This window comes from Apiotrichum porosum, assembly GCF_003942205.1.
Source record: "Apiotrichum porosum strain DSM 27194 chromosome Unknown scaffold_14, whole genome shotgun sequence".
NCBI lineage: Eukaryota > Fungi > Basidiomycota > Tremellomycetes > Trichosporonales > Trichosporonaceae > Apiotrichum > Apiotrichum porosum.
Window position 1 is genome coordinate 560,026 of NW_021167121.1, and position 20,166 is coordinate 580,191.

The following is a 20,166-nucleotide window of genomic DNA, read 5'->3' on the forward strand; positions in this document are numbered from 1 at the left end:
TCACTCTCACCTTCCCCCGTTCATGACACCAACAACACCACCGACATGGCCATGACACATCCTCTCATACCAGAGGACGTGATTCCACCAGATCATGACGCCAGTGCAGCCGAACACGAGCTCCTCGACCAGCTGCTTCGCGAAGGTCTCGCCATCGACCAGGATGCTGGTGCGACAGCCGACGAGGAGATCCTGGCGCGTGCTCGCAAGCTCCTCGAGGTCTTGTTCAACGCGTGCATCATGCGACCATTGAAATCACTTCCCCCATCCCAGGTCGACCTTGAACGTGCGCAGCTCACCCTATCCATCGTTGCGCGCCAGACCGCCACCCATGTGGAGGTCCTACACGCAAACTCGACAGAGGCAGAGGAGCCTTTCACGGTGTTCGCGTGGCTCATCTCGCGTCTGCTTATTGCCGCGTCAAGGTATGAGGACCAACCCGGCGCAGCGCCTCTCGTCGAATCGCTGTGTGAAGGCGCCGTCGGTGTACTCGTTGTCCTGGGCCGCGACCTCAACGAAGTCGGCACGGCGTATCTGCGCGGGCCACAACGGGTCGTCAACATTATGCGGGAATTGAGGAAGTTTGCCAGAGGTGAGTGCCATGTGTTTGAAGTGTCTCTGACAAACAGACTCTTTCGATTCCAAGTCGCAGCCTCTGTTTGGTTACCCAGACATGCCAACCAACCTCGACTACCTCCCCCAACTGTTCGCCCTGCACATTGTCCTCCAAACGCCAGCCCCCCTTGCCAGCGATACCCACACATCGTCCGCCATTGTCCTGTCGGACCTTGCTCAACGTGTCGCACAATTATCCGTGCCAAGACAGGCCCGGTACGCGTCTGTCGTCGCCGCTGCCGTGCCCACCGTCCCCGTCCGCCACGCGCTCTCTCGCGCCTGCACGGCCGTTGTCTCTTGGCCCGAGGTCGACAATGCTCGCTGGCAAGAGTCCGTCAAGAGTGTCATTGTTGCGATCGAAAAGGACGGAGACGATGCTCTGCGCCGTGACGTGTGGTGGGCGATAAGGGGCCAGGCCGAGGCCTTGGATGTGTTGACACCCGTCGGACGACAGAAGGCACTCTACCTCCTCTCCCCAGTCGCGCCTCACATTCCGTCCAGCACCATCTCCACGATTGTGTCCGCGAAGACACTAAAGGCCTGGGCGGCGGAGGCGACAGGTGCTGGCGCCAACGACCTGCGCGACCGTCTGAAGCAGTACATCAAGCTCCCCGCCCCTACGTCCATTAAGCGCAAGCGTGAGGAGAATGGTGCCGCGCAGAAGGTTGTGGCTCTCCTTCAAAGCAAGCTACCCGAGCTCGAGGGTGACGAAGAAACGATCATGGAAGAGCTTCCCGAGACTATTGCCAAGTGAGTCATTTCCCGTTGTCTGATGGCTTACTGTAGACTCGACCCGACTGTCAAGTTCGAGCTGATCGAGTCCACGCCGAACCTTCTTTGCGCATTGGCTCACTGTACTGGAGAGGACTACCTGCCACATCACCCCCTGAATGAGGACGCTGGTGCAAAGTGGTTTGCAGGATGGGACTCGCTGTCCAATGATCTCACACTCATGCGCGGACTTGGTGTTTTGTTGGCACACACAAGTGAGAAGGTCTCCGTCTCATCAACATGGGCCAAGCCACTGTGGCGTGCATGGAGGGCTCTAAAATCACCAGATCGTCGCACCAGGCTGGCTGCTGGGTAGGTCCTCATTCGAAACTCCATCGCTGACCTAGCCAGCCACCTTGTGTCTGCTCTCTACCGGATACTGTGTGTTGCAGCCAGCCCGGCTTCCACACAACGCGCTCAGCGGGAGATCATAGCCAAGATTCCAAACACCCTTCTACGACTCGGCTACCCAATCCAGGAGACAGCCATGTTGCTGTTGGGCGACCTGGGACAAATCGCCCCCGACAACCACCTGGGTGAGATCCTCGAAATCCTTATCAAGCAGCTCGGTTCCAAAAGCAGTCCTCTTCGCAGTTTGGCGTATACGCAGCTTGTCGACATTGCAGCGTACCGCAACAAGCAGCCTTACAACTTGCTATCACCCTACGTCGAACGCATCAGTGTGCTCCTAGCCGAATCGCTTGTCCCGAACCCGCAAGTCGTGGCCGAGACAATGCAGTTTATCGGATACAATCGACAGGCCTTCTTCACACTCGAGGCTGCTCGCAAAGCCGTCATTCCGACGCTTGTTGTTCGCCAGAACCGCCCGGCACTGGAGACACTGTCAAACATTTTGGGCCAGCGTCTTGGTCTGATTCTTATTGATGAAGGTGCCCCTATCCTGGCCCAGATCTTTATGTCTCCGCGCGCGACCACAGTGTCCGCTCTCAATTTCGTAGGATCCCTGCTCAACGAGCTCATCAACAGCTCAACAGCACCGCCGAAAGCAACTCTCGACAAGTACATTCGTGCTTCCATTGTTCCGCTAGTTGTCACGATCGTCATTGAGCTTGGTGATGAGGATGAAAGCGTTCAAGACGTGGCGAGACAAGCCCTTCACGCTGTTCAGTTGGCTGAACACACGGGTGACAGCCATGGCGATCTGGGAACCTTCCTCAAACCTCATATGCTCGGTGTTCTCGCAGCGATGACGGAGCAGCTCATGACGCCTCGCACACCCGACGCCAACAAGCGCAAGGTCATCCGCAGCATCGGCAAGCTCATTTCTCTGGTCGGCGACTCGATGGCTTCATTCTCTCCTCAAATCATTGCCAGCTTGCAAAGCACCCTGGATGTGCCCGCCTTGAGACTCCAGACTCTCGGCACATGGTTTATCTTTGTCGAGCTGCTCAAGTTTGCCGATGTGGGTCCATTTATCGGCGCAACAATCGCAGCGCTGGTGGCCGGCTGGGAAACCTTCTCGTCTGAGGAAAAGGACGCCGCAAGGAACATTGTCGCTCTCATATCTGGCAACGCTGCCCACCTCCAGGCGTTCCATGACGACATTGTGCGCTTTGACCATATCCAACAGCTCAAGTCTCTGTGCGGCCCGCTTCTCAACTATCGCAACTCTTGGACGACCAAAGTGTATCTCGGCAAGCTTATTGAGCGCATTGACAACAAGAATATTGCTATTTCAACGGAAACCATGCGCGAGCTGCGCAACTTGCTCGTGCAGAAGACTAGCGACATCATGCAGCTCGCTCGAGGTGACACTTTCGATCCGATCGTTGGCCGTCTCGTTCGCTCGCTCCTTGGCGCTGTCACGCGCGACGGCGAATGCGATGAGCTGCGCGATCTGGCTTATGAGTGCTTTGGCATCATTGGTGCTCTGGACCCCGATCGCTTCGTCACTGCAAAGGAGGAGGCTTCAATGACCATCATGTCCAACTTCAACGACCACGATGAGTCTGTCAACTTCGCGCTGCACCTTGTTCGTGACCTTCTTGTTAGCGCTTTCCGCTCGACAAACGACACCAAGCACCAGAAGAATCTGTCCTTTTCCATTCAGGAGCTTCTCAAGTTTTGCGGGTTTGATCAGCGACTGGTCAACCGCCAAGGTGCTGGCGTCAATCTTAAAGTGCGTCAGCGCTGGGAGACCTTGCCAAAGGACGTCCTTGAGACTGTCACGCCGCTGCTCGACGCACAGTTCCAGCAAAACCAGGTCAAGACAACAAAGTTCGACGATACGATCTACCCGCAAATGAACACCTACCGCGAGTGGGTGCAGGCATGGACTGTCGACCTCATTGGCCGCGTCATGGAGGTCCATCAGGCCGGCGTACCCGGTGACGCCCAACGGATCTTTGGTGTCTTCAACAGCGAGGCCAAGAACCAGGACGTGGCCGTCGCCCACCACCTTCTCCCTCACCTCGTACTCCACGTTCTCCTATCGGGCGACGCGGATGCCCACCACCGGATCAAAGCCGAGATCGAAGTCGTGCTGAAAGATCAGGTCAGCTCAAGCCATCAGAGCGCGCCCGAGAAGCGCATGCTCAGTGCCCAGGTGGTCTTTGACCTCATGGACCACTTGGGTAAATGGCTTCGCCTCACCCGCAATGCCAACCGCAACGAACGCAGTTCGACCACCCGTCCAGTCGACCAACTACTCTCAGACATTGACACTGAGCTGGCTGGCAAGGCAGCGCTCATGTCGGGTGCATTCGCCCGTTCTCTTCGCAACATTGAAGAATGTGTTGTCCAACTCGGCGAGAAGAATAGTCCCAAAGCCCAGGGCTACTTTGAGAACATGCACCGGATCTACGCCGAGCTCGACGATCCTGACGGCATGGAAGGTGTTTCGGCGTTTGTCGTGTCGCCCTCACTAGAGCTCCAGATCCGCGAGCACGAGAGTACCGGTCGATGGACATCGGCACAGAGCTGTTGGGAAGTAAACCTGCAGCAGGAACCCGAGAACGTCAAACATCATGTGGGCCTGCTCAAGTGTCTCAAGAACCTGGGTCATTATGGTGAGTTGGGAGTATTCTGTGCCACGAGAGCTAAACTCCTCAGACACTCTGCGCACTCACATCCGTGGTGCTCTCAGCCGTCACCCTGAATGGGCCGAAGAGCTGTCTGCCTTCCAGGCCGAAGCTGCTTGGACCATTAGAGACTGGGAGACCCTCCAGGCGGTCCGTGACCCCCCACCCATCGCCAACGTTTTCCTGGCCATGCGTTCTGGCAAGGGCGTCAACGAAGCCCTCACGGTGGCTCGCAAGCAGATCGGCAGCGGTCTCACGACACGCGAATATCCTCGCGCATATGAGACGGTCCTGCAGCTGCATATGCTTCGTGAAGTGGAAATGATCTACAATACGAACGCCGCCATCATGTTGCCTCCCAACAACAGCGTCCGCTCAGCCAACAGCGAGGCCATCATGCGCCGTAACGCCGACACCCTCATTGATAACCTGTCGGACCGATTCAACACTGCCCTGCCCTCCTTCCGCGTCAGCGAGGAGATTCTCAGCAAGCGCCGAGCTGCATTCAGTCTTGTTGACTTTGAGCGCCTACGTGGCGAACTGGGCCAAGGGTGGATCCAGAGTGCCAAGATTGCCCGCAAGGCTGGCTACGAGCAGACAGCGTACAGCGCTGCCCTGCAGTCTCAACAGTGGAACGCGCCCTTCGCCTTTATTCAGCAAGCCAAACTCGTTCACATGCACGGCGGTATCCTCAAGGCATTGCGTGAGCTCGCGCACCCCATTGAAGAGCTCGTCGAGTCGGAAAACAAAAAGTCGGGCAGCGATGGTGTTATCGACCTAACAGGCAATGGTGGCAACCACGATGGACCCAAGACAGAGGAAGACTTCCGCATGGAACGCAACTTGGCAAAGGCTTTGCTGCTCGAAGCTCGCTGGACACACGAAGCCGACCGCTTTGAGCAGAACGACGTCATTCGCAAGTTTAAGAAGGCTACCGAGCTCGGCGCGACCCTAGAAGCACCGTTCTTCCACCTCGGACGATACTATGATACGCTGGCATCAAGCATAGCCACAGCCGCAGCCAACAAGGATACGAAGACGATGTCGCCGGCGGACGTGGCGAAGGCAGCGGCGGAGGCGGCGGAGGCAATAGCGACGCACAACCACTTCACCTGTGTCAACTATGTTGAAGCTCTCCAACGTGGCGTCAAGTATATCTACCAGACGATGCCCCGCCTCCTCACTGTATGGCTCGACCTTGGCGAGTTCAACGAGATCACCAAGAAGAACAGCATCGTCCAACTCAAAGTCCAACAGATCACCAGGCTCATGGAGCGCGCTGTTGGAAAGATTATGACGTACCAGTTCCTTACAGCGTTCCCGCAGATGATCTCGCGCATCACCCACTCGAACCTCGAGGTCCGTGAGGTGCTCGTCAGGCTCGTCTACCATGTCATTCGCGACTACCCGGCCCAGGCTCTCTGGCCAACCATTGGTGCCATGCAGTCAACGCGCAAGGACAGGCGAGACATTGCCGAGACTATCCTACAAAAGGCGATGGTACGTTGTTGCAACACGAACAGGAGCTTACCGCAGGGCGTAAAGCAAAAAGACGTTAGGGCAGACCTTCAAGCCCGTATCAACGACGCGCGCAAACTTTCCGGCGTGTTGCTCAGGCTTGCCGAGGACAAGCCGGAGGGTAAGCCTCGCGAAGTGTCCATTGCGACCAAGTACAAATACGTCACGACTGCGTTCCCGTCTAGCATGATCATGCCCCTCCAAGACGCTCTCACCTGCGTGCTTCCACCGCCCGGATCACCTCTCAAGGGACACTTGGCGTTCCCGTCCATGGCAGTTTCTATCAATGGTAAGTGAAAACTGGACTCTGATACAAGAAGGCTAACCCATTCAGACGTCAGCGACCGTGTCGAGATTATGCCGTCTCTCCAGCAGCCCAAGAAGCTCGTCTTCAAGGGCACAGATGGCAAGCGATACCCGTTCCTGTGCAAGCCACACGACGACCTGCGCAAGGACGCAAGACTCATGGACTTCAACTCGATGATTAACAAGTTCCTCAACGCGGCGTCAACTGCCCGTCGTCGCCACCTGTACATTCGCACATATGCGGTGATGCCGCTCAATGAGGAGTGTGGACTCATCGAGTGGGTCAGCAACACGAACGCTCTGAAGAGCATTCTAGAAAAAGGATACGACCGCTACAAGAAGAAAGTTTACGTACGTTTGCCTATCTGCTGCGCCCATGTTGACCCATCAGTCCAGCGAGGTGCACCAGTATCTTGAAGCCGCGCGCAAGCAGGAATATCACCAACTCCCCAGCGTGTTCGTCAACAAGGTTTTGCCCATGTATCGCCCCACCGTGTTTCACGAATGGTTCCTCACCAACTGGCCCGAACCTTCGGAGTGGCTCACGGCCCGGACCAACTATGCGCGTACATTGGCTGTCATGTCCATGATCGGTTTTGTGCTGGGTCTCGGCGATCGCCACGGCGAGAACATTCTCTTTGACGGTATCGCTGGCGACACGGTGCACGTCGACCTCAACTGCCTGTTCGACAAGGCCAGAACGTTTGAGGTGCCCGAGCGCGTGCCGTTCCGCCTTACGCAAAACATGGTTGACGCGCTAGGTGTGACAGGTGTTGACGGTAAGTCACAAATTGCGCCACCAAAGTGATTGCGTCTAATCTAACAACTACAGGTTCCTTCCGCAAAGCTGCCGAGATCACAATGGAGATTCTTCGTTCCAACGGAGACTCGCTCATGTCTGTGCTCCAGGCGTTCGTTCACGACCCCTTGGTCGAGTGGACCAAAACGAGTCGGAACCGGGTTGGCAGGTCGGACAAGGACGTGAAGTCCTCGGCAGGCAAAAAATACCTCGACCCGATCAATAAGAAGCTTCGCGGTCTCATGAACGACACGGAGATGACTGTTTCCAAACAAGTCGAGGTGCTCATCAAGGACGCAGTGTCGCCGGACCACTTGTCGCGCATGTATATCGGCTGGGCTCCATGGCTGTAGTTTTAGTAGTAGCAGCAGTAGCGTGTTTGTACATAATTCGGAGTTCAATTTATGCAGCAACGTCTGCGACATGCGCACTGCACTTGGCAACGCTGGATGTGACAGCCCTCAGCATCCAGCAGTCAGTTCTTGTTAGTTCACTATGCTCGGTCTGGGCAATTATGCAAATGTGTGTGTGTCATGCGCGGAATAGGTAGCAGGGAGATAGTACATGCATCACCATGCCCGGCAAGCCCGCGAACCAAGGTCTGTAGTAACGAGCTTAGAACTTGAGCTCGTGGAAGCGGTCGCCCTTCGAGAGACCCCACGAAGCCTTGAGGTACTTCGAGAGGTTGTCGACCTTCTTGACAGCGGCAAGAACGGGGGCGTCGACGGCCTTCTGCTCCGACTTCTTCTCCTCGGGGAAGGTCTTCTTCTCGGCACCCTCGCCGAAGAACTCGCCCTCCTTGGTAGCCTTGGCGGCCTTGGACTTGACGAAGTAGGCGTCGTTGACGGTCTCGGGGACCTTGACGTCGGCGATCTCAACCTTGGTCGAGGTGGCGATAACGTAAGCCTGCGAGACGCGACGGAGGGGGACACCGTTGAGCTTGAAGGGGCCGGTGACAAGGAGGAGACCCGAGTCGAGCTGCTTAAGGAAGACAACACGGCGACCAGCGAAGCGGCCAGCGAGGAGGATCAGGACAGTGCCGGGGGTGATCGAAGCACGGAGCTTGGTCTTGCCGGCCTGCTTGCGCGAGACCTTGGGGACACGGACGTCCTCGGTGGGGTAGAACTTCGAAGCCTTCTGGGTGGGGATGACGCGCTTCTCGCCGTTGGCCTTGCCGCCGATCTGCTTCTCGACGGTGGTGGCGACCTCAGCCTTGGGCGAGACCTTGGCGGTCTTCTTGCCTGTAGGAAAAAGTTAGAACATGACATTTTTGTGGGAACAATGGCTTGGCACGGCGCAGGCAGGCTCTTTGCACTTTCTTGCAGAGGACACTGGAGAGTGTCTTGCGGACAAGAGTGTTGCACGTTGCTGAGAAAACGTCTCGGGCTATTGCTGGCAAAAGATGTCTCGAGACCACAGGAGGGGTCTGTCATTTGACAAAATTCGACGCAGCACCCAAGGACGAGATCCAACAAACGCGCAAAGCAATCTCTTGCCCCGTTCCCAGTCATGAAATTTCAACCCCCATGACTTCCAAACGGGTCCGATGGACGACCATGATAGCCATCCCTCGAGGACTCTTTAAAGATGCGTGTTCAAATTGTAGCTTGTGCCCGCGCCGAGACCCGCTGTTCAGATCTCGGGCTCACCCTTGAAGAGGCCACGCTTGGCAGCGACCTGCGAGCGCGAGAGACGGCCGACGTTGCGCGAGATGGGGGCGGAGCGAGCCATCTGGAGTATGGGTTAGCAAGACGTTTGCTGGCGCACGGGTGTGGGTGCTGGCTACGCACTTTAGTGATGTTGACGGTTGAGAGGAGTCCTGGTGCCGAGCTGTTCATCCATCTACCTGGGCGGCGCGGGCATCCAGTTGGCGGTTTGGGCGACCCGCCAAATTAATTTCGCCGGGAGGTGCAGTGTAACGCCGGTGAATGTGGCACATTTGTCGCGTGGTCGGACGGAACCAAAATGAGACCGCGGCGTCGATCATGTCCGCTGTCTCGGAATGGCCACCGAGACGCTAAACGACGTCACCACCACCGTCGCCGCCGCCGGCAAGCTCACCACCACCCCGCGTACCCCGCCCGCAACACACGTCATGGCGACGGCCACCATGGTCGCGCCGTCGGCAGACCCCAACTTCCCCGCCAACCTCAACATCCACCCCCTCCACCTCCTCGGCACGGCGGCGACCGACGGCGCCGACGCACACAACCAGGCTGAGGCTATTGGGCGGTACGGCATCGCCGGACGCGTATGGGAAGCGTCGGGTCCCTTGCTCGAGTATCTCACTCCCGGCGGTGCTGGTGATCCGGCCTGTACGCTGTTCACTACACTGGGACCACACCGTGTTCTCGAGCTCGGCAGCGGACAGGCGTTGGCCAGTCTCCACCTCGCGGCTCGCCTCAGGGCCGAGGACACGGTGGTGCTCACGGACCTCCCCAACGTCGTGCCACTCTGCCAACAGAGCATCGACACTTGGGCGACCGAGGGAGAGGGCAGCCAGCAGGCCGAGCATGCCAACGTTGTCGCGCAGCCGCTGGCTTGGGGCGAGGACGCAAGTCATTTGGCAAAGTATGGCCCATTCACACACATTATTCTGTGCGATCTAGTGAGCTGCACACACAAATGGCTACATGGCGACATGACTCACACATCCAGGTCTACTTCCCCCACCTCTACCCGCCACTGCTCCGGACTCTACTCGAGGTCACCGACCCGTCTGGCCCCGTGGACACGGACGTCTTTGGTCCAGAAATCATCATTGCATGTGGGTAGCTGTAACTCACCCCCACCGGCGACTTAGCTAATCCGACAGGGAAGTCGCGCTCGCTTAACCTTGAAGAGTCCTTCTTTGACTCGTTTGCCCACTACTTCCGCCAAGAGCCCGTGACGGACGGCAAGTGGGACGCCGAAGTCAAACTCTTCATCTGCCGCCGGTGGCGGGTGACTGACGAGTGGCGGCTGCCATCCCTCAACATGGTCATGGGCGGAGCACCCGGTGTGGTCAAGGGCCGCAGCTTTGGGCTCGTAGAGTCGCTCTTCTCCGCACTGGAGTGGGACTAGCAAGTAGAGGGTTATAATAATGGTCGCGCATGGGTATTACATACGGATTGGGACGTTACAATGCTGGGTTGAACTCTCTGTCTGTCTTCTGGTCTGCCTCTCTACAAAAAGTACTCTATCGCCTGTTGTAAAGGTCAGCGCTATGTAATTGCATTTCAAAAGTCTCAGAGCTCACCTTTGCTTGATTTTGCTGCTGTGCTGGGCCGTCACGCTGATAATGTCAGTTGTGCAGCCATTGGAACCTTGGCTCATACACACCTCGTTCTCTGGTGCTGCGTCAAATACGTTGAAGAATCGTCGTCCTCCGGGGGACACTTCGAGAATGCTCGCCATATTTCCACATCTGACCGTCAGCTCGGAGAATCGGCTGTCAAGCTCACCTATAGCAGTAGTTTGGTGCACTCCACACCGTACTGAGCTGGTCGTCGTAAAGAACCGAGTATCCCTCCATACACAGCTGGTGTGCACGGAGTACATGGTTCATGCCGTTGAGGTGGAGGAACTTCTTGACAATCGATGCGCCAAACGTGTATCCTGCTCCTCTTGGGCTGATGGCAAAGTCCTCCTTTTCGGGGTCTGGATCTGACCACACGAGGTCGGCCATCGGCCCCTCATGGGGGATCTCGCGGAACCGGTCAATGACCTTGACTTGGTCAATATGGTGAATCGACGGCGACAGGCCGCCGTGCACGCAAAAGATGGCGTCGTCAATCACCACCGACAAGGTGAGAAAGTCGAACATGTCGGTAAAGTATTGCCACACTGTTGGCGAGCCGTACTTTCGTGTGCACTCGAGGTAGAAGCCGTATGTCTGAAGTGTAGAGTCAGCATCCAGCGTGCGACATTGGAACGTGATGGGTTTTAAGTTTGCTGCGCTCAGACATCCGTTCTCTCATCAACACTGCGGGTTCCTGCGTTGTGCAGTGTACACCAGCCAGCGCTGGACTTCATGACCGATTTTCTCAGTCTCTCAGAGTCCTCTTTTGAATTTATCATCGCTGCGCCGCCGACCGACCGAGCTCGAGCTCCAAGGGGGGAATCCTCACCTGAGTGACCGCGCGCGATTCGTGGTTGCCGCGGATGAGCTGGATGCGCTCTGGATATCGCAGCTTGAGGCACGTGAGGAGGGAAATGGTCTCGACAGAGTGCAACCCGCGGTCCACATAGTCGCCTGCGGTGTCAGCACATGTTCAATGATTTGGCGAAAGGACACGCCGGCGTCGTCACCGGCCACCTGACAATGTCCAGCTCCCAGTAGCTCACCGAGGAAGAGGTAGTTTGTGTTTGGCGCATCGCCGCCGATGCGGAAGATCTCAATCAGGTCGTGAAACTGGCCATGAATGTCGCCTACGACAGTGACGGGTGAGGATACGTGCACGACATTGGACTCGCGCATGAGCACCTCCTTGGTCTTCTCGCAGATCTCCCTCAGCAGCGCCTCGCCGAGCAGCTGCTTGTCCCGCAGCCGGTCGATGCACGCATCGAGGTCGAAGGGTGCCATCCATGGACGAGCCGGTGGCGTCTGGAGTCGGAAGGGGGGAGGGGAGTGTGAAGATCAGGTAGAGAGGGTGTTGAGAGTACTCGAGTCAACACACTCGCCGGCTCGTCAAGCGCGGAATGCAGCTCTTGTGGTGTGCCTGAACGCGTGGCGGTCGGCGGGGTGCGACAGGTAATATCGAAGTGGAGTGGGTGTCGCTGGATATAACGAGCGCGCAGAGGGTGAGGTCTGCCTGTTTTGGAGGGGTATATTGAAAGTTGCAAGATGAAAGAGAATCAGTGAGAGTGATGTGGTGATTGTCACTGTCGTGTGTCGTGTGGGCCACGCCCCGAGAGGTCCGATCACGGTCTAGAAATCTGCACCCACCAAACTAGACTTTGCCACCAACGCGATTACCAAGCGGTTCCGACTGGAATTTCAGTCCCAGTTGTACACAGTACACAGTGCTAGTATGTTCGGCATGCATAGCTGCATAGACACTGAAAGAAGGCCGGGGTTGGCACGTTGGTAAGTTGGCGGCCACATGTATGGTAGGCGGGCCATCTGTCTTGCGGGCCTAAAACCCTTGTCATCGGCGTCAGGCACGGAACCCACTGGAGTGCATCGACATGGACCAACGGCGCCGGCCTCGACGGAGCTCGTGTCGTGTGTCTCTGTCCTCGCCACCTTACACCTTCACTCCCCCACCAACAAACGAATCAGCGCCATGGTGCTTGCCGACCTCGGCGCGCGCCTGCACGGCGCTCTCAACCAGTTCTCCAAGTCATCGTCCATCGACGACGCTGTACGTTGACCTTTTGTCGGGTCCGAAGGGCCCCCACTTGCCAGCACGGACCTTTGTGACCCCGATGGAGAAGAAGACCTAGACGGTAATCTGACACCTTTCCTTAGGCTATTGACGCACTCCTCAAGGAGCTCTGTGCCGCTCTTCTCGAATCCGATGTCAATGTCAAGCTCGTTGCTCAGCTTAGGGCAAAGGTCAAGGCCAAGGTGTGTAGCTGCGTGAACTGGGAAGGTTGGTAGCTGACATGACAGGTTAAGAAGAGCCTCGAGGAGGCCGAGAAGGCGAGCGGCCGTGAAGTGAACAAGAAGAATGTTGTGCAAAAGGTAGGTTAAGACCCTTTGGATATCGTTAACCATTAGGCTGTCTACGACGAGCTCGTCGCACTTGTGGACCCCGGAACTGAGCCATACAAGCCGGTCAAGGGCAAGGTCAACGTCCTCATGGCCGTTGGTATTCAGGTGAGTCGCGTGCTGCTCGTGCTGCTTGAATTGCTCTGGAAACAGCACTGACAAACTCTCTACAGGGTGCCGGTAAAACGACGACGTGTACAAAGCTCGCGGTCCACTACCAGAGGCGAGGATTCCGCACCTGTCTCGTGTGCGCGGACACGTTCCGTGCTGGTGCGTTTGACCAGCTCAAGCAGAACGCGACCAAGGCCAAGATTCCCTTCTACGGCTCTTACACCGAGACCGACCCCGTCGCCATTGCGTCGCTGGGTGTGGAGAAGTTCCGCAAGGAGCGCTTCGACGTGATCATTGTCGACACTTCGGGTCGTCACAAGCAGGAGAGCGAGCTCTTTGAGGAGATGGTGTCTATCAGCAACGCCGTCAAGCCCGACATGACCATTATGGTTCTTGACGCCTCTATCGGTCAGGCTGCCGAGGGCCAGTCGCGCGCGTTCAAGGACAGCGCCGACTTTGGTGCCATCATTGTCACCAAGCTCGACGGCCACGCCAAGGGTGGTGGTGCAATCTCGGCCGTCGCTGCGACCAAGACCCCGATCATCTTCCTCGGTACCGGAGAGCACCTGAACGACCTCGAGAAGTTTACCCCCCAGCCCTTCATCTCCAAGCTTTTGGGAATGGGTGACATCCAGGGCCTCATGGAGCACATGCAGGACATGGCCATGGCCGACCCGGACCGCCAAAAGAACCTCGCCAAGAAGCTCGAGCAGGGCAAGTTCTCTATCCGCGACTGGCGCGAGCAGCTGTCCAACATCATGGGCATGGGTTCGCTGTCCAAGATTGCGTCCATGATCCCCGGCATGCCTCAGGGTATGATGGAGGGTGGCGAGGACGAGGCCGCCGCCAAGCTCAAGCGCATGATCTTCATTACCGACGCGATGCGCACCGACGAGCTCGACTCGGACGGCCTCATCTTCTTCAGCTTCGACAAGGCCGGTAACCCCACGGGACTCAACAAGCGTGCCCGCCGTGTTGCCCAGGGCTCGGGCACCAGTGTGCGCGAGGTCGAGGAGCTCCTCGCCCAGGCCCGTATGATGGCCGGTATGGCGCGCCAGGCCGGAGGCAAGAACGGCTGGATGTCGGCCATGCAGAAGATGCAGGCCGCTGCAGGCGGCAAGCCCCTTGGCGCCAACGGCATGCCCTCCCAGCAGCAGATTGAGGCCATGAGGGTGAGTACCGTTATCATATTGCGTTAGCTAACCCGCGTAGAAGGCCATGCCCCCAGAGATGATGCGCAAGCTCCGCGCTGCCGGCCCCCAAGGCGCCCAGAAGATGATGGCTGAGATGATGGGCGGTGGTATGCCCGGCATGCCCGGTATGGGCGGCGCCGGAGCACCTGGTGGCATGGACTTTGGATCCATGATGCAAGGTATGATGGGTGGTGCCGGCGGTGCCGGCGGTGCTCCCGGTGGTGGTGGTATGCCCTCGATGGCCCAAATGCAGGGTGAGTACTGGGATAACCAACAGCTACAGCGATGGGCAGTCAATTTCGTGAATCATACCGACTGTCCATGACTGTAAACGAGGTAGAGCAAGCTGACGCAGCAACAGAGGCCATGAAGATGATGGGCGGCGGCGGCGGCGGCGGCATGCCCGACATGGCTTCTATGATGAAGATGATGGGCGGAGGCCGTTAAGCTGGTCCTTCCCTCGGACAGAGCCCGAATAAACGAAGGTCGACAGGAGGCCAAGGGAGACGATCTGCTGCAACGCCTGTGGGCTGTGCGTGGTCGCCTTTTTCGCCTTCCTCGACTCCCTCATCTCGACACCGCGTTCGACTCACGCACTACCTAGCCCAAATCCAAAACCCCTACCAACCCCACTGCCTTGGCGCAGACGCAAATGCCAACAACACCACTACCCAACGCAATCACAATTTTCTGCTCGACGGCGATCCGAGCTCGAGGACCCTGGAGAGAGCAGCAGCAATTCGTTAATTAGGCAGTTATATCCGCCTCCTCACGGGCACACAACACATGCATGCATGCGATAGGACTGAAAGGAACAGGACGTGGCCGATGTAGAACAGCCGTTGAAGAAGGGATTGGGGTGTGACAGGTGATAACAACTGAAGCAATTGTATGTCCGCTTTCTCGCCGCCATGGTTTTACAGCGACCCAAACTGCCACAAAGAAGCAGCTGTCTCGAGGGTTATGCGCACGCAAGGTTTGCCCGCAGGTTAGTTTGTACGCGATATTCGACCTGTATCGAGGACTGTCCTGTCTCAGGATGTTGGTGTTAAGCTAGACCACTGCCAGACAGAAATAAGTTGTTTTTGAGTTGCGCAAATAAAAGGATGTGGAAATTGTTGTGGTCCGTTCTTGCCCATGATTGTTTCCAGCCCGTAGTGGTTGCATAACTCTCAGGACGAAGCACTGTAATTATCCAACTAGGCAGAGCCAAACACTCATATGCATTGCATGGAACGGATCCTCAACATCCGGTTCTCGCCTATGAAGCCTCAGTCGCCATATTTATGCGTGCACTGGTTGTCCTCGTTTCCCTTGCCCTACTCCAGTCGTCTTCCAACCACGCCTTCCATGGGCCGTGTGTCCTCATATATGTTGTCCTCATCGGCTCGGAAGGCGTGTGGGCCATGTATGTCCTTGCGGCTGATGACCATAGCGGAATTCAACTCAACTAAAATAGTCTTTTATGCGAGGAGTTCACCTCGTTAAACTAAACTGCCACTCTGCCCTCAATCACACTCCATTTCCGTCTTTCCCTCAACCATCAGTTCTTGCGGACTGAGCCATGTACGAACTGAGACATACGAGAAAACAGTGATGCCTGCACAACCACCAAATGGTTAGTGGACACAGGCTCGCTCGCAACAGTCAACAATAAATACATCCACATGCTCCCGTCCCAACGTGCTAGTCGCCCCTTGCCGCGCCATTACCTGCCGCCAGGCCAAACACCACACACTCGAGCAGACTGTTACCTCCCAGACGGTTATCGCCATGCACGCCGCCGGTCACCTCGCCCGCGGCCCAGAGACCGGGCACCACGCCGCCGCCAGCGGCGCGGAGTACTCTGCCACCGGTGTCGATCGCCGCCCCGCCCATGGTGTAGTGCACCACGGGGGTGATGCGGCCAATGTACACTTCAGCCTGTGCGAGCGACTCGGCGTCGGGCTTCAGCTTCCAGTGTCCGTACGCTGGGCGGCTGAAGGGGTCGGTAGAGCCCGCATCCACGGCGGCAGCGTACGCCTGCACGCTGGCGACGACCTCTGGGCTGAGGGTCGCGAGCTTGACTTTGCGCAGGAGACCCTTCCATTCGTAGAACCCGATATGGGAGGCGGCCGCGGCTGCCGCGCCTGGGTCGAGGAGGAGGGTGATGTCCCACTGCCGTGTGCCGTCCTCGTCTACGCTGGGGAAGGCGTCCATGATGGCCTTGGAGACTGCCGCGCGTGTGTCGAGTTCGTTGACAAAGCGCGAGCCAGAGGGAGAGAGAAGGATGCCGCCTTCGCCGCGGAGCATCTCGCCCGCGAGGAACTTGAGCCGGGCGCCCGGTGTGGCCGGGTCGACAAAGCCCGTAGGGTGGATCTGGACGCTGTCCATATCCAGAAGCTGGGCGCCGACAGCGGTGAGCAGCGCGTGTGAGCCCGGGCGCGGGTCGTTGGTCGAGGGCAGGCCGGCCAGCGCCGGGGTGTACGTCGCGAGCATGGACGCGTCGCCTGCGAACCCGCCGCTGGCGACGACCACCCTTCCCGCAAGAGTGTGTTCCGTGTCGTCCTGGGTGTACGCCACGCCTGTGACGGCGCCGTCGTGCTGCAGCAGCGACGTGACGTCTGCACTGGACAAGAGCGTAAAGTTGTCCGACGCCTTGAGTCTGTCCAGGAGCGTGAGGACGATGGATGCTCCGGGAGGCTTGCCCTTGCCGCGGTGGGTGCGCGCCACGCCGTGCCCGCCCAGCTGGGCGACGACGCTGAGGTCGACGCCAATCTCGTCGCTGAGCCAGCGGACCGCGTCGGCCGACTCGGTCGAGAGACGCGTCACGAGCGCTTCCCGGTCAAACCCGGGGATGGTGCTGGCCGTCTTGAAGCGCGCACCGCCAGACCGGGCCGTGTCGTTGTAAAACTGAGTTTGGGTGTCCTTGACCCCTGCTGCCTCTTGTGCGGGTGTCCCGGCCCCATTGATGCCGGACGAGGCCTTGATGCTGTTCCCGCCCAGCTTGGGGCTGCGGTCGAGCAGGTGCACGCGCGCACCGGACTGGAGGGCCGCATAGGCTGCCGAGAGGCCTGCGAGGCCCGAACCGACTACGATGACAGTGGGCTGGATGGCTGGGGACATGAAGTATCGTGTAGTTGCTGATCGGAGCGAGGTGGAAAAGAGGGACAGGTGGGTCCTTGTGAGAGGAGAGTAGTTTGTGCACAACATGAATGCGATGACGAGGACAACACACGACCAGACCAGCCGTGCCCTGCTGCGCATAGAGTGCTGTTGGTGCAATGGACAAAACTGAGTCGTAAGTTGCCAGGTCGTTGACGAGGTCGGTTGGGGATTTGAGACAATGAACGCCATTGTGTTCGGGCTCGGCCGGCGTGGTTAGTCACCATCGCCATTTCCCCACTCAATGACGATGGCGTGTGTTCCAGGGCATCTCCACGACGAATGCAAGGATCTCGGTCAACTTTGGGCCATGCGTGGGGTTAGATTAGTTGAGTGGGTAGATGCACGGTGTTGCAGTGTCGAGACGGCTGAAAGCATCGCGGAGGGAATAATCGCCACTTGGCAAGTTGACTGGACGGTGCCACTGGGGAGAGACCATGTAGCAACATCTACAGAGGTACAGAGAGCACCCAGCATTGAGGCTGCTTATCGTTATGCACCAGAGATGTCAGGCTTAGTGGCGCCTCTAAATAGCAACCATAACGGCCAACGTATCCGACTTCCTACACGCCGAGCAACTGCGCAGCTGACTTCCCACACCCGGTCCACACCTCAGCCGCTGTCCCATTGTGCGCACTGATCGCTATCAGCTTGGCCGGCATCTATCGGGACCAGTACTCTCTGCCGACTCGTAACGGATTGTACCACAGTGTTTATCTGGTGCGGTCAAAGCGAGTAGTCCCAGTGGCGCTCGATTCCTACCGGAGCATAGCACCCACTTCGGCTGCTCGGAACGTCAAAGGGAGCATAGTGTGAAGGCAGTTCCCTCAGTTCCTGCAAGGGGTACACAACTGCTTCACTGGAGCCTGAGGAGACCTCTGTCACAGCCGGAGACGCCAATACGGTGGACGTTGACGGCTGGTAGTCGGCAGAAATGGTGAATGTGGCGTGAAGTAGAAGGTCCCATATAAGGCAGCTGGGATAATCAAGTGAGTGGGCGGGTCATCAGTGGCTCAGTCATACTCAGTCGAGGTCGCTGGACATGGAGGTAGATGTATAGGTCGCAAATACGACTCGCAAAGTGGGATTGAAGAACTGATTCGTGTTAACGTCCACAGCTAACGAAGATATATCCCGCAGGCATTTAGCGTGAGACGGATATCACGAGACCGCAGGCATACGCGTCGTTGCCGACGCCTGCACTATCTTCCCCGGACGCCACATGACTTTGCCCCACTGTGCACATGCTCGACCCGCCCCCGATCAACAGAAGCAAATTGCGGCAATGCGGCCAACGCCCAACAACGCCAAGTGCAAGTGGCTGCTGTCTGCTGGCCGCTGCCACGACCGCCACTCGGCCAGCTCGGCAACGGCCGGCCCCTTTTCTCTGTTGCAGTTGCTCCCAACACTCGCAAGACTCACCCATTGCCCATTTGCCCAGTGGCCAGTGGCATGCCTCACACAGACGCCTTTTGGTGCCCGCTGCCGCCACCTATCCGCACGCCACGAACCTTTGTTGAGCACTCGCGCGTCTCCCCCCCCGTGGTACCGTCGTTTCGGTCTTGTCGTGCACGCCCGAGGCAACGCTTTGTAGAATAGGTCTTAGACACATGCCGCCGCCACGGCCCGAGCGTGTCGGCCATGCCCAAATATCTCAGGCCTGAGACGCCCGGTTGCCTGCGCTCATGCAGCGGTGTACCATGCGACAATGGCGCTGTCGGACTGCGAGGCGTGTCACCAGACCTCGCGGCGGCCCATATGTTCGTTGATTGTCGTGCTGCTCGCCGGCGCAGGCCGCAGGCCCTCTGCTGCGAGATTGAACCCACCGTCCTCGCATTTGATGTGTATCAGCAAGTCCCGGCCGGACCGGGACCGGCGGCGGACCGAACCACATGTGCCAGCGATGTGTCGGTAGCTCGGTAGCGAGGAGCGTGTGTCCCGGTCGCGCCGCCGCCTCGGTGTGCTTTCTCGTCACTTTGTGTTTGCAGGGACTCGGCTGTGGTGGCTCTCGGCCACGGATGTCGCCCGTCGGCTATAGCTCCCAGAGGTTGTCTGCTGTTCTCGACAGGCTACTCGCTGGTTGGGACTGAGGTCCGGTGTTGACCTTGTTCCCGGCCTCGAGGGATGAGCAGCACGACCCTGTTGCATGAGGGGCGAGCAGCTGGGTCTGTCCTATGAGGAGGTGATGTTGTGCCCCGCTGTGGCCCCGCTGTTTACCCCGCGCTTCTACTGGCTGAGCAACGCTGGACCTGGGTCTGGAATGAGGTACAATCTGGACGCATTTAAAAAGTGGGTGGTGGGGTGTGGTTTGTGGGCGAATCACAGAGGGAAGGCCCCAACGACTATTCGAAAAAAAAAGCAGGCCCAAAAACCTGGCCGCTACTTCCCTTCTTCCCCCCCCCCCCACCCGCCGGCGATGGCGCTTGCGGGGTAAACGGCAGAGATGTGACGTATGGGCACAGTCAGCGTCTGTGAGTGTGCGGTGTGCGGCAGACGGGGCACTCCACCAGAGGGAGGGCCCACACAGCAGTGCCGCCGCCACCCAGCAGCTGGCAGACACAGTCAGCAGCTCAGCAGCTCCAGCAGCAGCGCGGCCATTGTGGTATAAATCCCCCGGATACCTTCTATCGACCGGGCTTCTCTCCTTCCCTCCCCCGTTACGTGTATCTCTCGCTCTCACACACTCACACTCCACACACACCACCCACCACCACCACCACAAACATCTTCATCCACCTGCCCCCATCACATTCACTCCCACACAACCACCACCACCACCACCTCCACCCCACGCCCCTTCCACCACCGGCACCACAACAACTCCACGCTCCCACCACTAGCCTCCCAGCCAAAGCAAGCCCACACGATCCACGTAACCCCCCCGTGACCTCTTTCTCCCCGCCCACCACAGCACACGCGCTCCCCTCCAACCACCAACTGCAGCAACAACCTCCTATGCCTCTGGGACCTAGC

The 20,166-nt window shown here is 58.1% G+C and overlaps 6 protein-coding genes across 6 annotated transcripts; 3 read left to right on the forward strand and 3 right to left on the reverse strand.

The window, feature by feature from the left end:
* Positions 1-45: 45 nt before the first annotated feature.
* On the forward strand, positions 46-7,403 carry MEC1 (serine/threonine-protein kinase M1; the record flags this gene model as incomplete). Its single annotated transcript, XM_028618706.1, has 10 exons — positions 46-592; positions 630-1,365; positions 1,402-1,580; positions 1,674-1,698; positions 1,738-4,415; positions 4,459-5,927; positions 5,973-6,234; positions 6,280-6,602; positions 6,643-7,030; positions 7,084-7,403. The coding sequence occupies 10 exons, from the start codon at positions 46-48 to the stop codon at positions 7,401-7,403; spliced, it is 6,927 nt and encodes a 2,308-aa protein (XP_028473073.1).
* Positions 7,404-7,665: 262 nt separating this feature from the next.
* EHS24_003000 (uncharacterized protein) lies at positions 7,666-8,888 on the reverse strand (the record flags this gene model as incomplete). The annotated part of the gene is made up of 3 exons (XM_028618707.1): positions 7,666-8,291; positions 8,700-8,781; positions 8,841-8,888. The coding sequence occupies 3 exons, from the start codon at positions 8,886-8,888 to the stop codon at positions 7,666-7,668; spliced, it is 756 nt and encodes a 251-aa protein (XP_028473074.1).
* A 272-nt stretch (positions 8,889-9,160) lies between these two features.
* On the forward strand, positions 9,161-10,113 carry EHS24_003001 (uncharacterized protein; the record flags this gene model as incomplete). Its single annotated transcript, XM_028618708.1, has 3 exons — positions 9,161-9,658; positions 9,709-9,817; positions 9,866-10,113. The coding sequence occupies 3 exons, from the start codon at positions 9,161-9,163 to the stop codon at positions 10,111-10,113; spliced, it is 855 nt and encodes a 284-aa protein (XP_028473075.1).
* A 101-nt stretch (positions 10,114-10,214) lies between these two features.
* On the reverse strand, positions 10,215-11,614 carry PPG1 (putative serine/threonine protein phosphatase; the record flags this gene model as incomplete). The annotated part of the gene is made up of 6 exons (XM_028618709.1): positions 10,215-10,235; positions 10,289-10,324; positions 10,372-10,456; positions 10,494-10,924; positions 11,160-11,284; positions 11,377-11,614. The coding sequence occupies 6 exons, from the start codon at positions 11,612-11,614 to the stop codon at positions 10,215-10,217; spliced, it is 936 nt and encodes a 311-aa protein (XP_028473076.1).
* A 703-nt stretch (positions 11,615-12,317) lies between these two features.
* On the forward strand, positions 12,318-14,496 carry SRP54 (Signal recognition particle; the record flags this gene model as incomplete). Its single annotated transcript, XM_028618710.1, has 7 exons — positions 12,318-12,395; positions 12,503-12,601; positions 12,653-12,718; positions 12,770-12,853; positions 12,919-14,028; positions 14,069-14,303; positions 14,411-14,496. 7 exons carry the CDS (start codon positions 12,318-12,320, stop codon positions 14,494-14,496), a joined length of 1,758 nt encoding a protein of 585 aa, XP_028473077.1.
* Positions 14,497-15,735: 1,239 nt separating this feature from the next.
* EHS24_003004 (uncharacterized protein) lies at positions 15,736-17,154 on the reverse strand (the record flags this gene model as incomplete). The annotated part of the gene is made up of 1 exon (XM_028618711.1): positions 15,736-17,154. One exon carries the CDS (start codon positions 17,152-17,154, stop codon positions 15,736-15,738), a length of 1,419 nt encoding a protein of 472 aa, XP_028473078.1.
* Between the last annotated feature and the right edge of the window lie 3,012 nt (positions 17,155-20,166).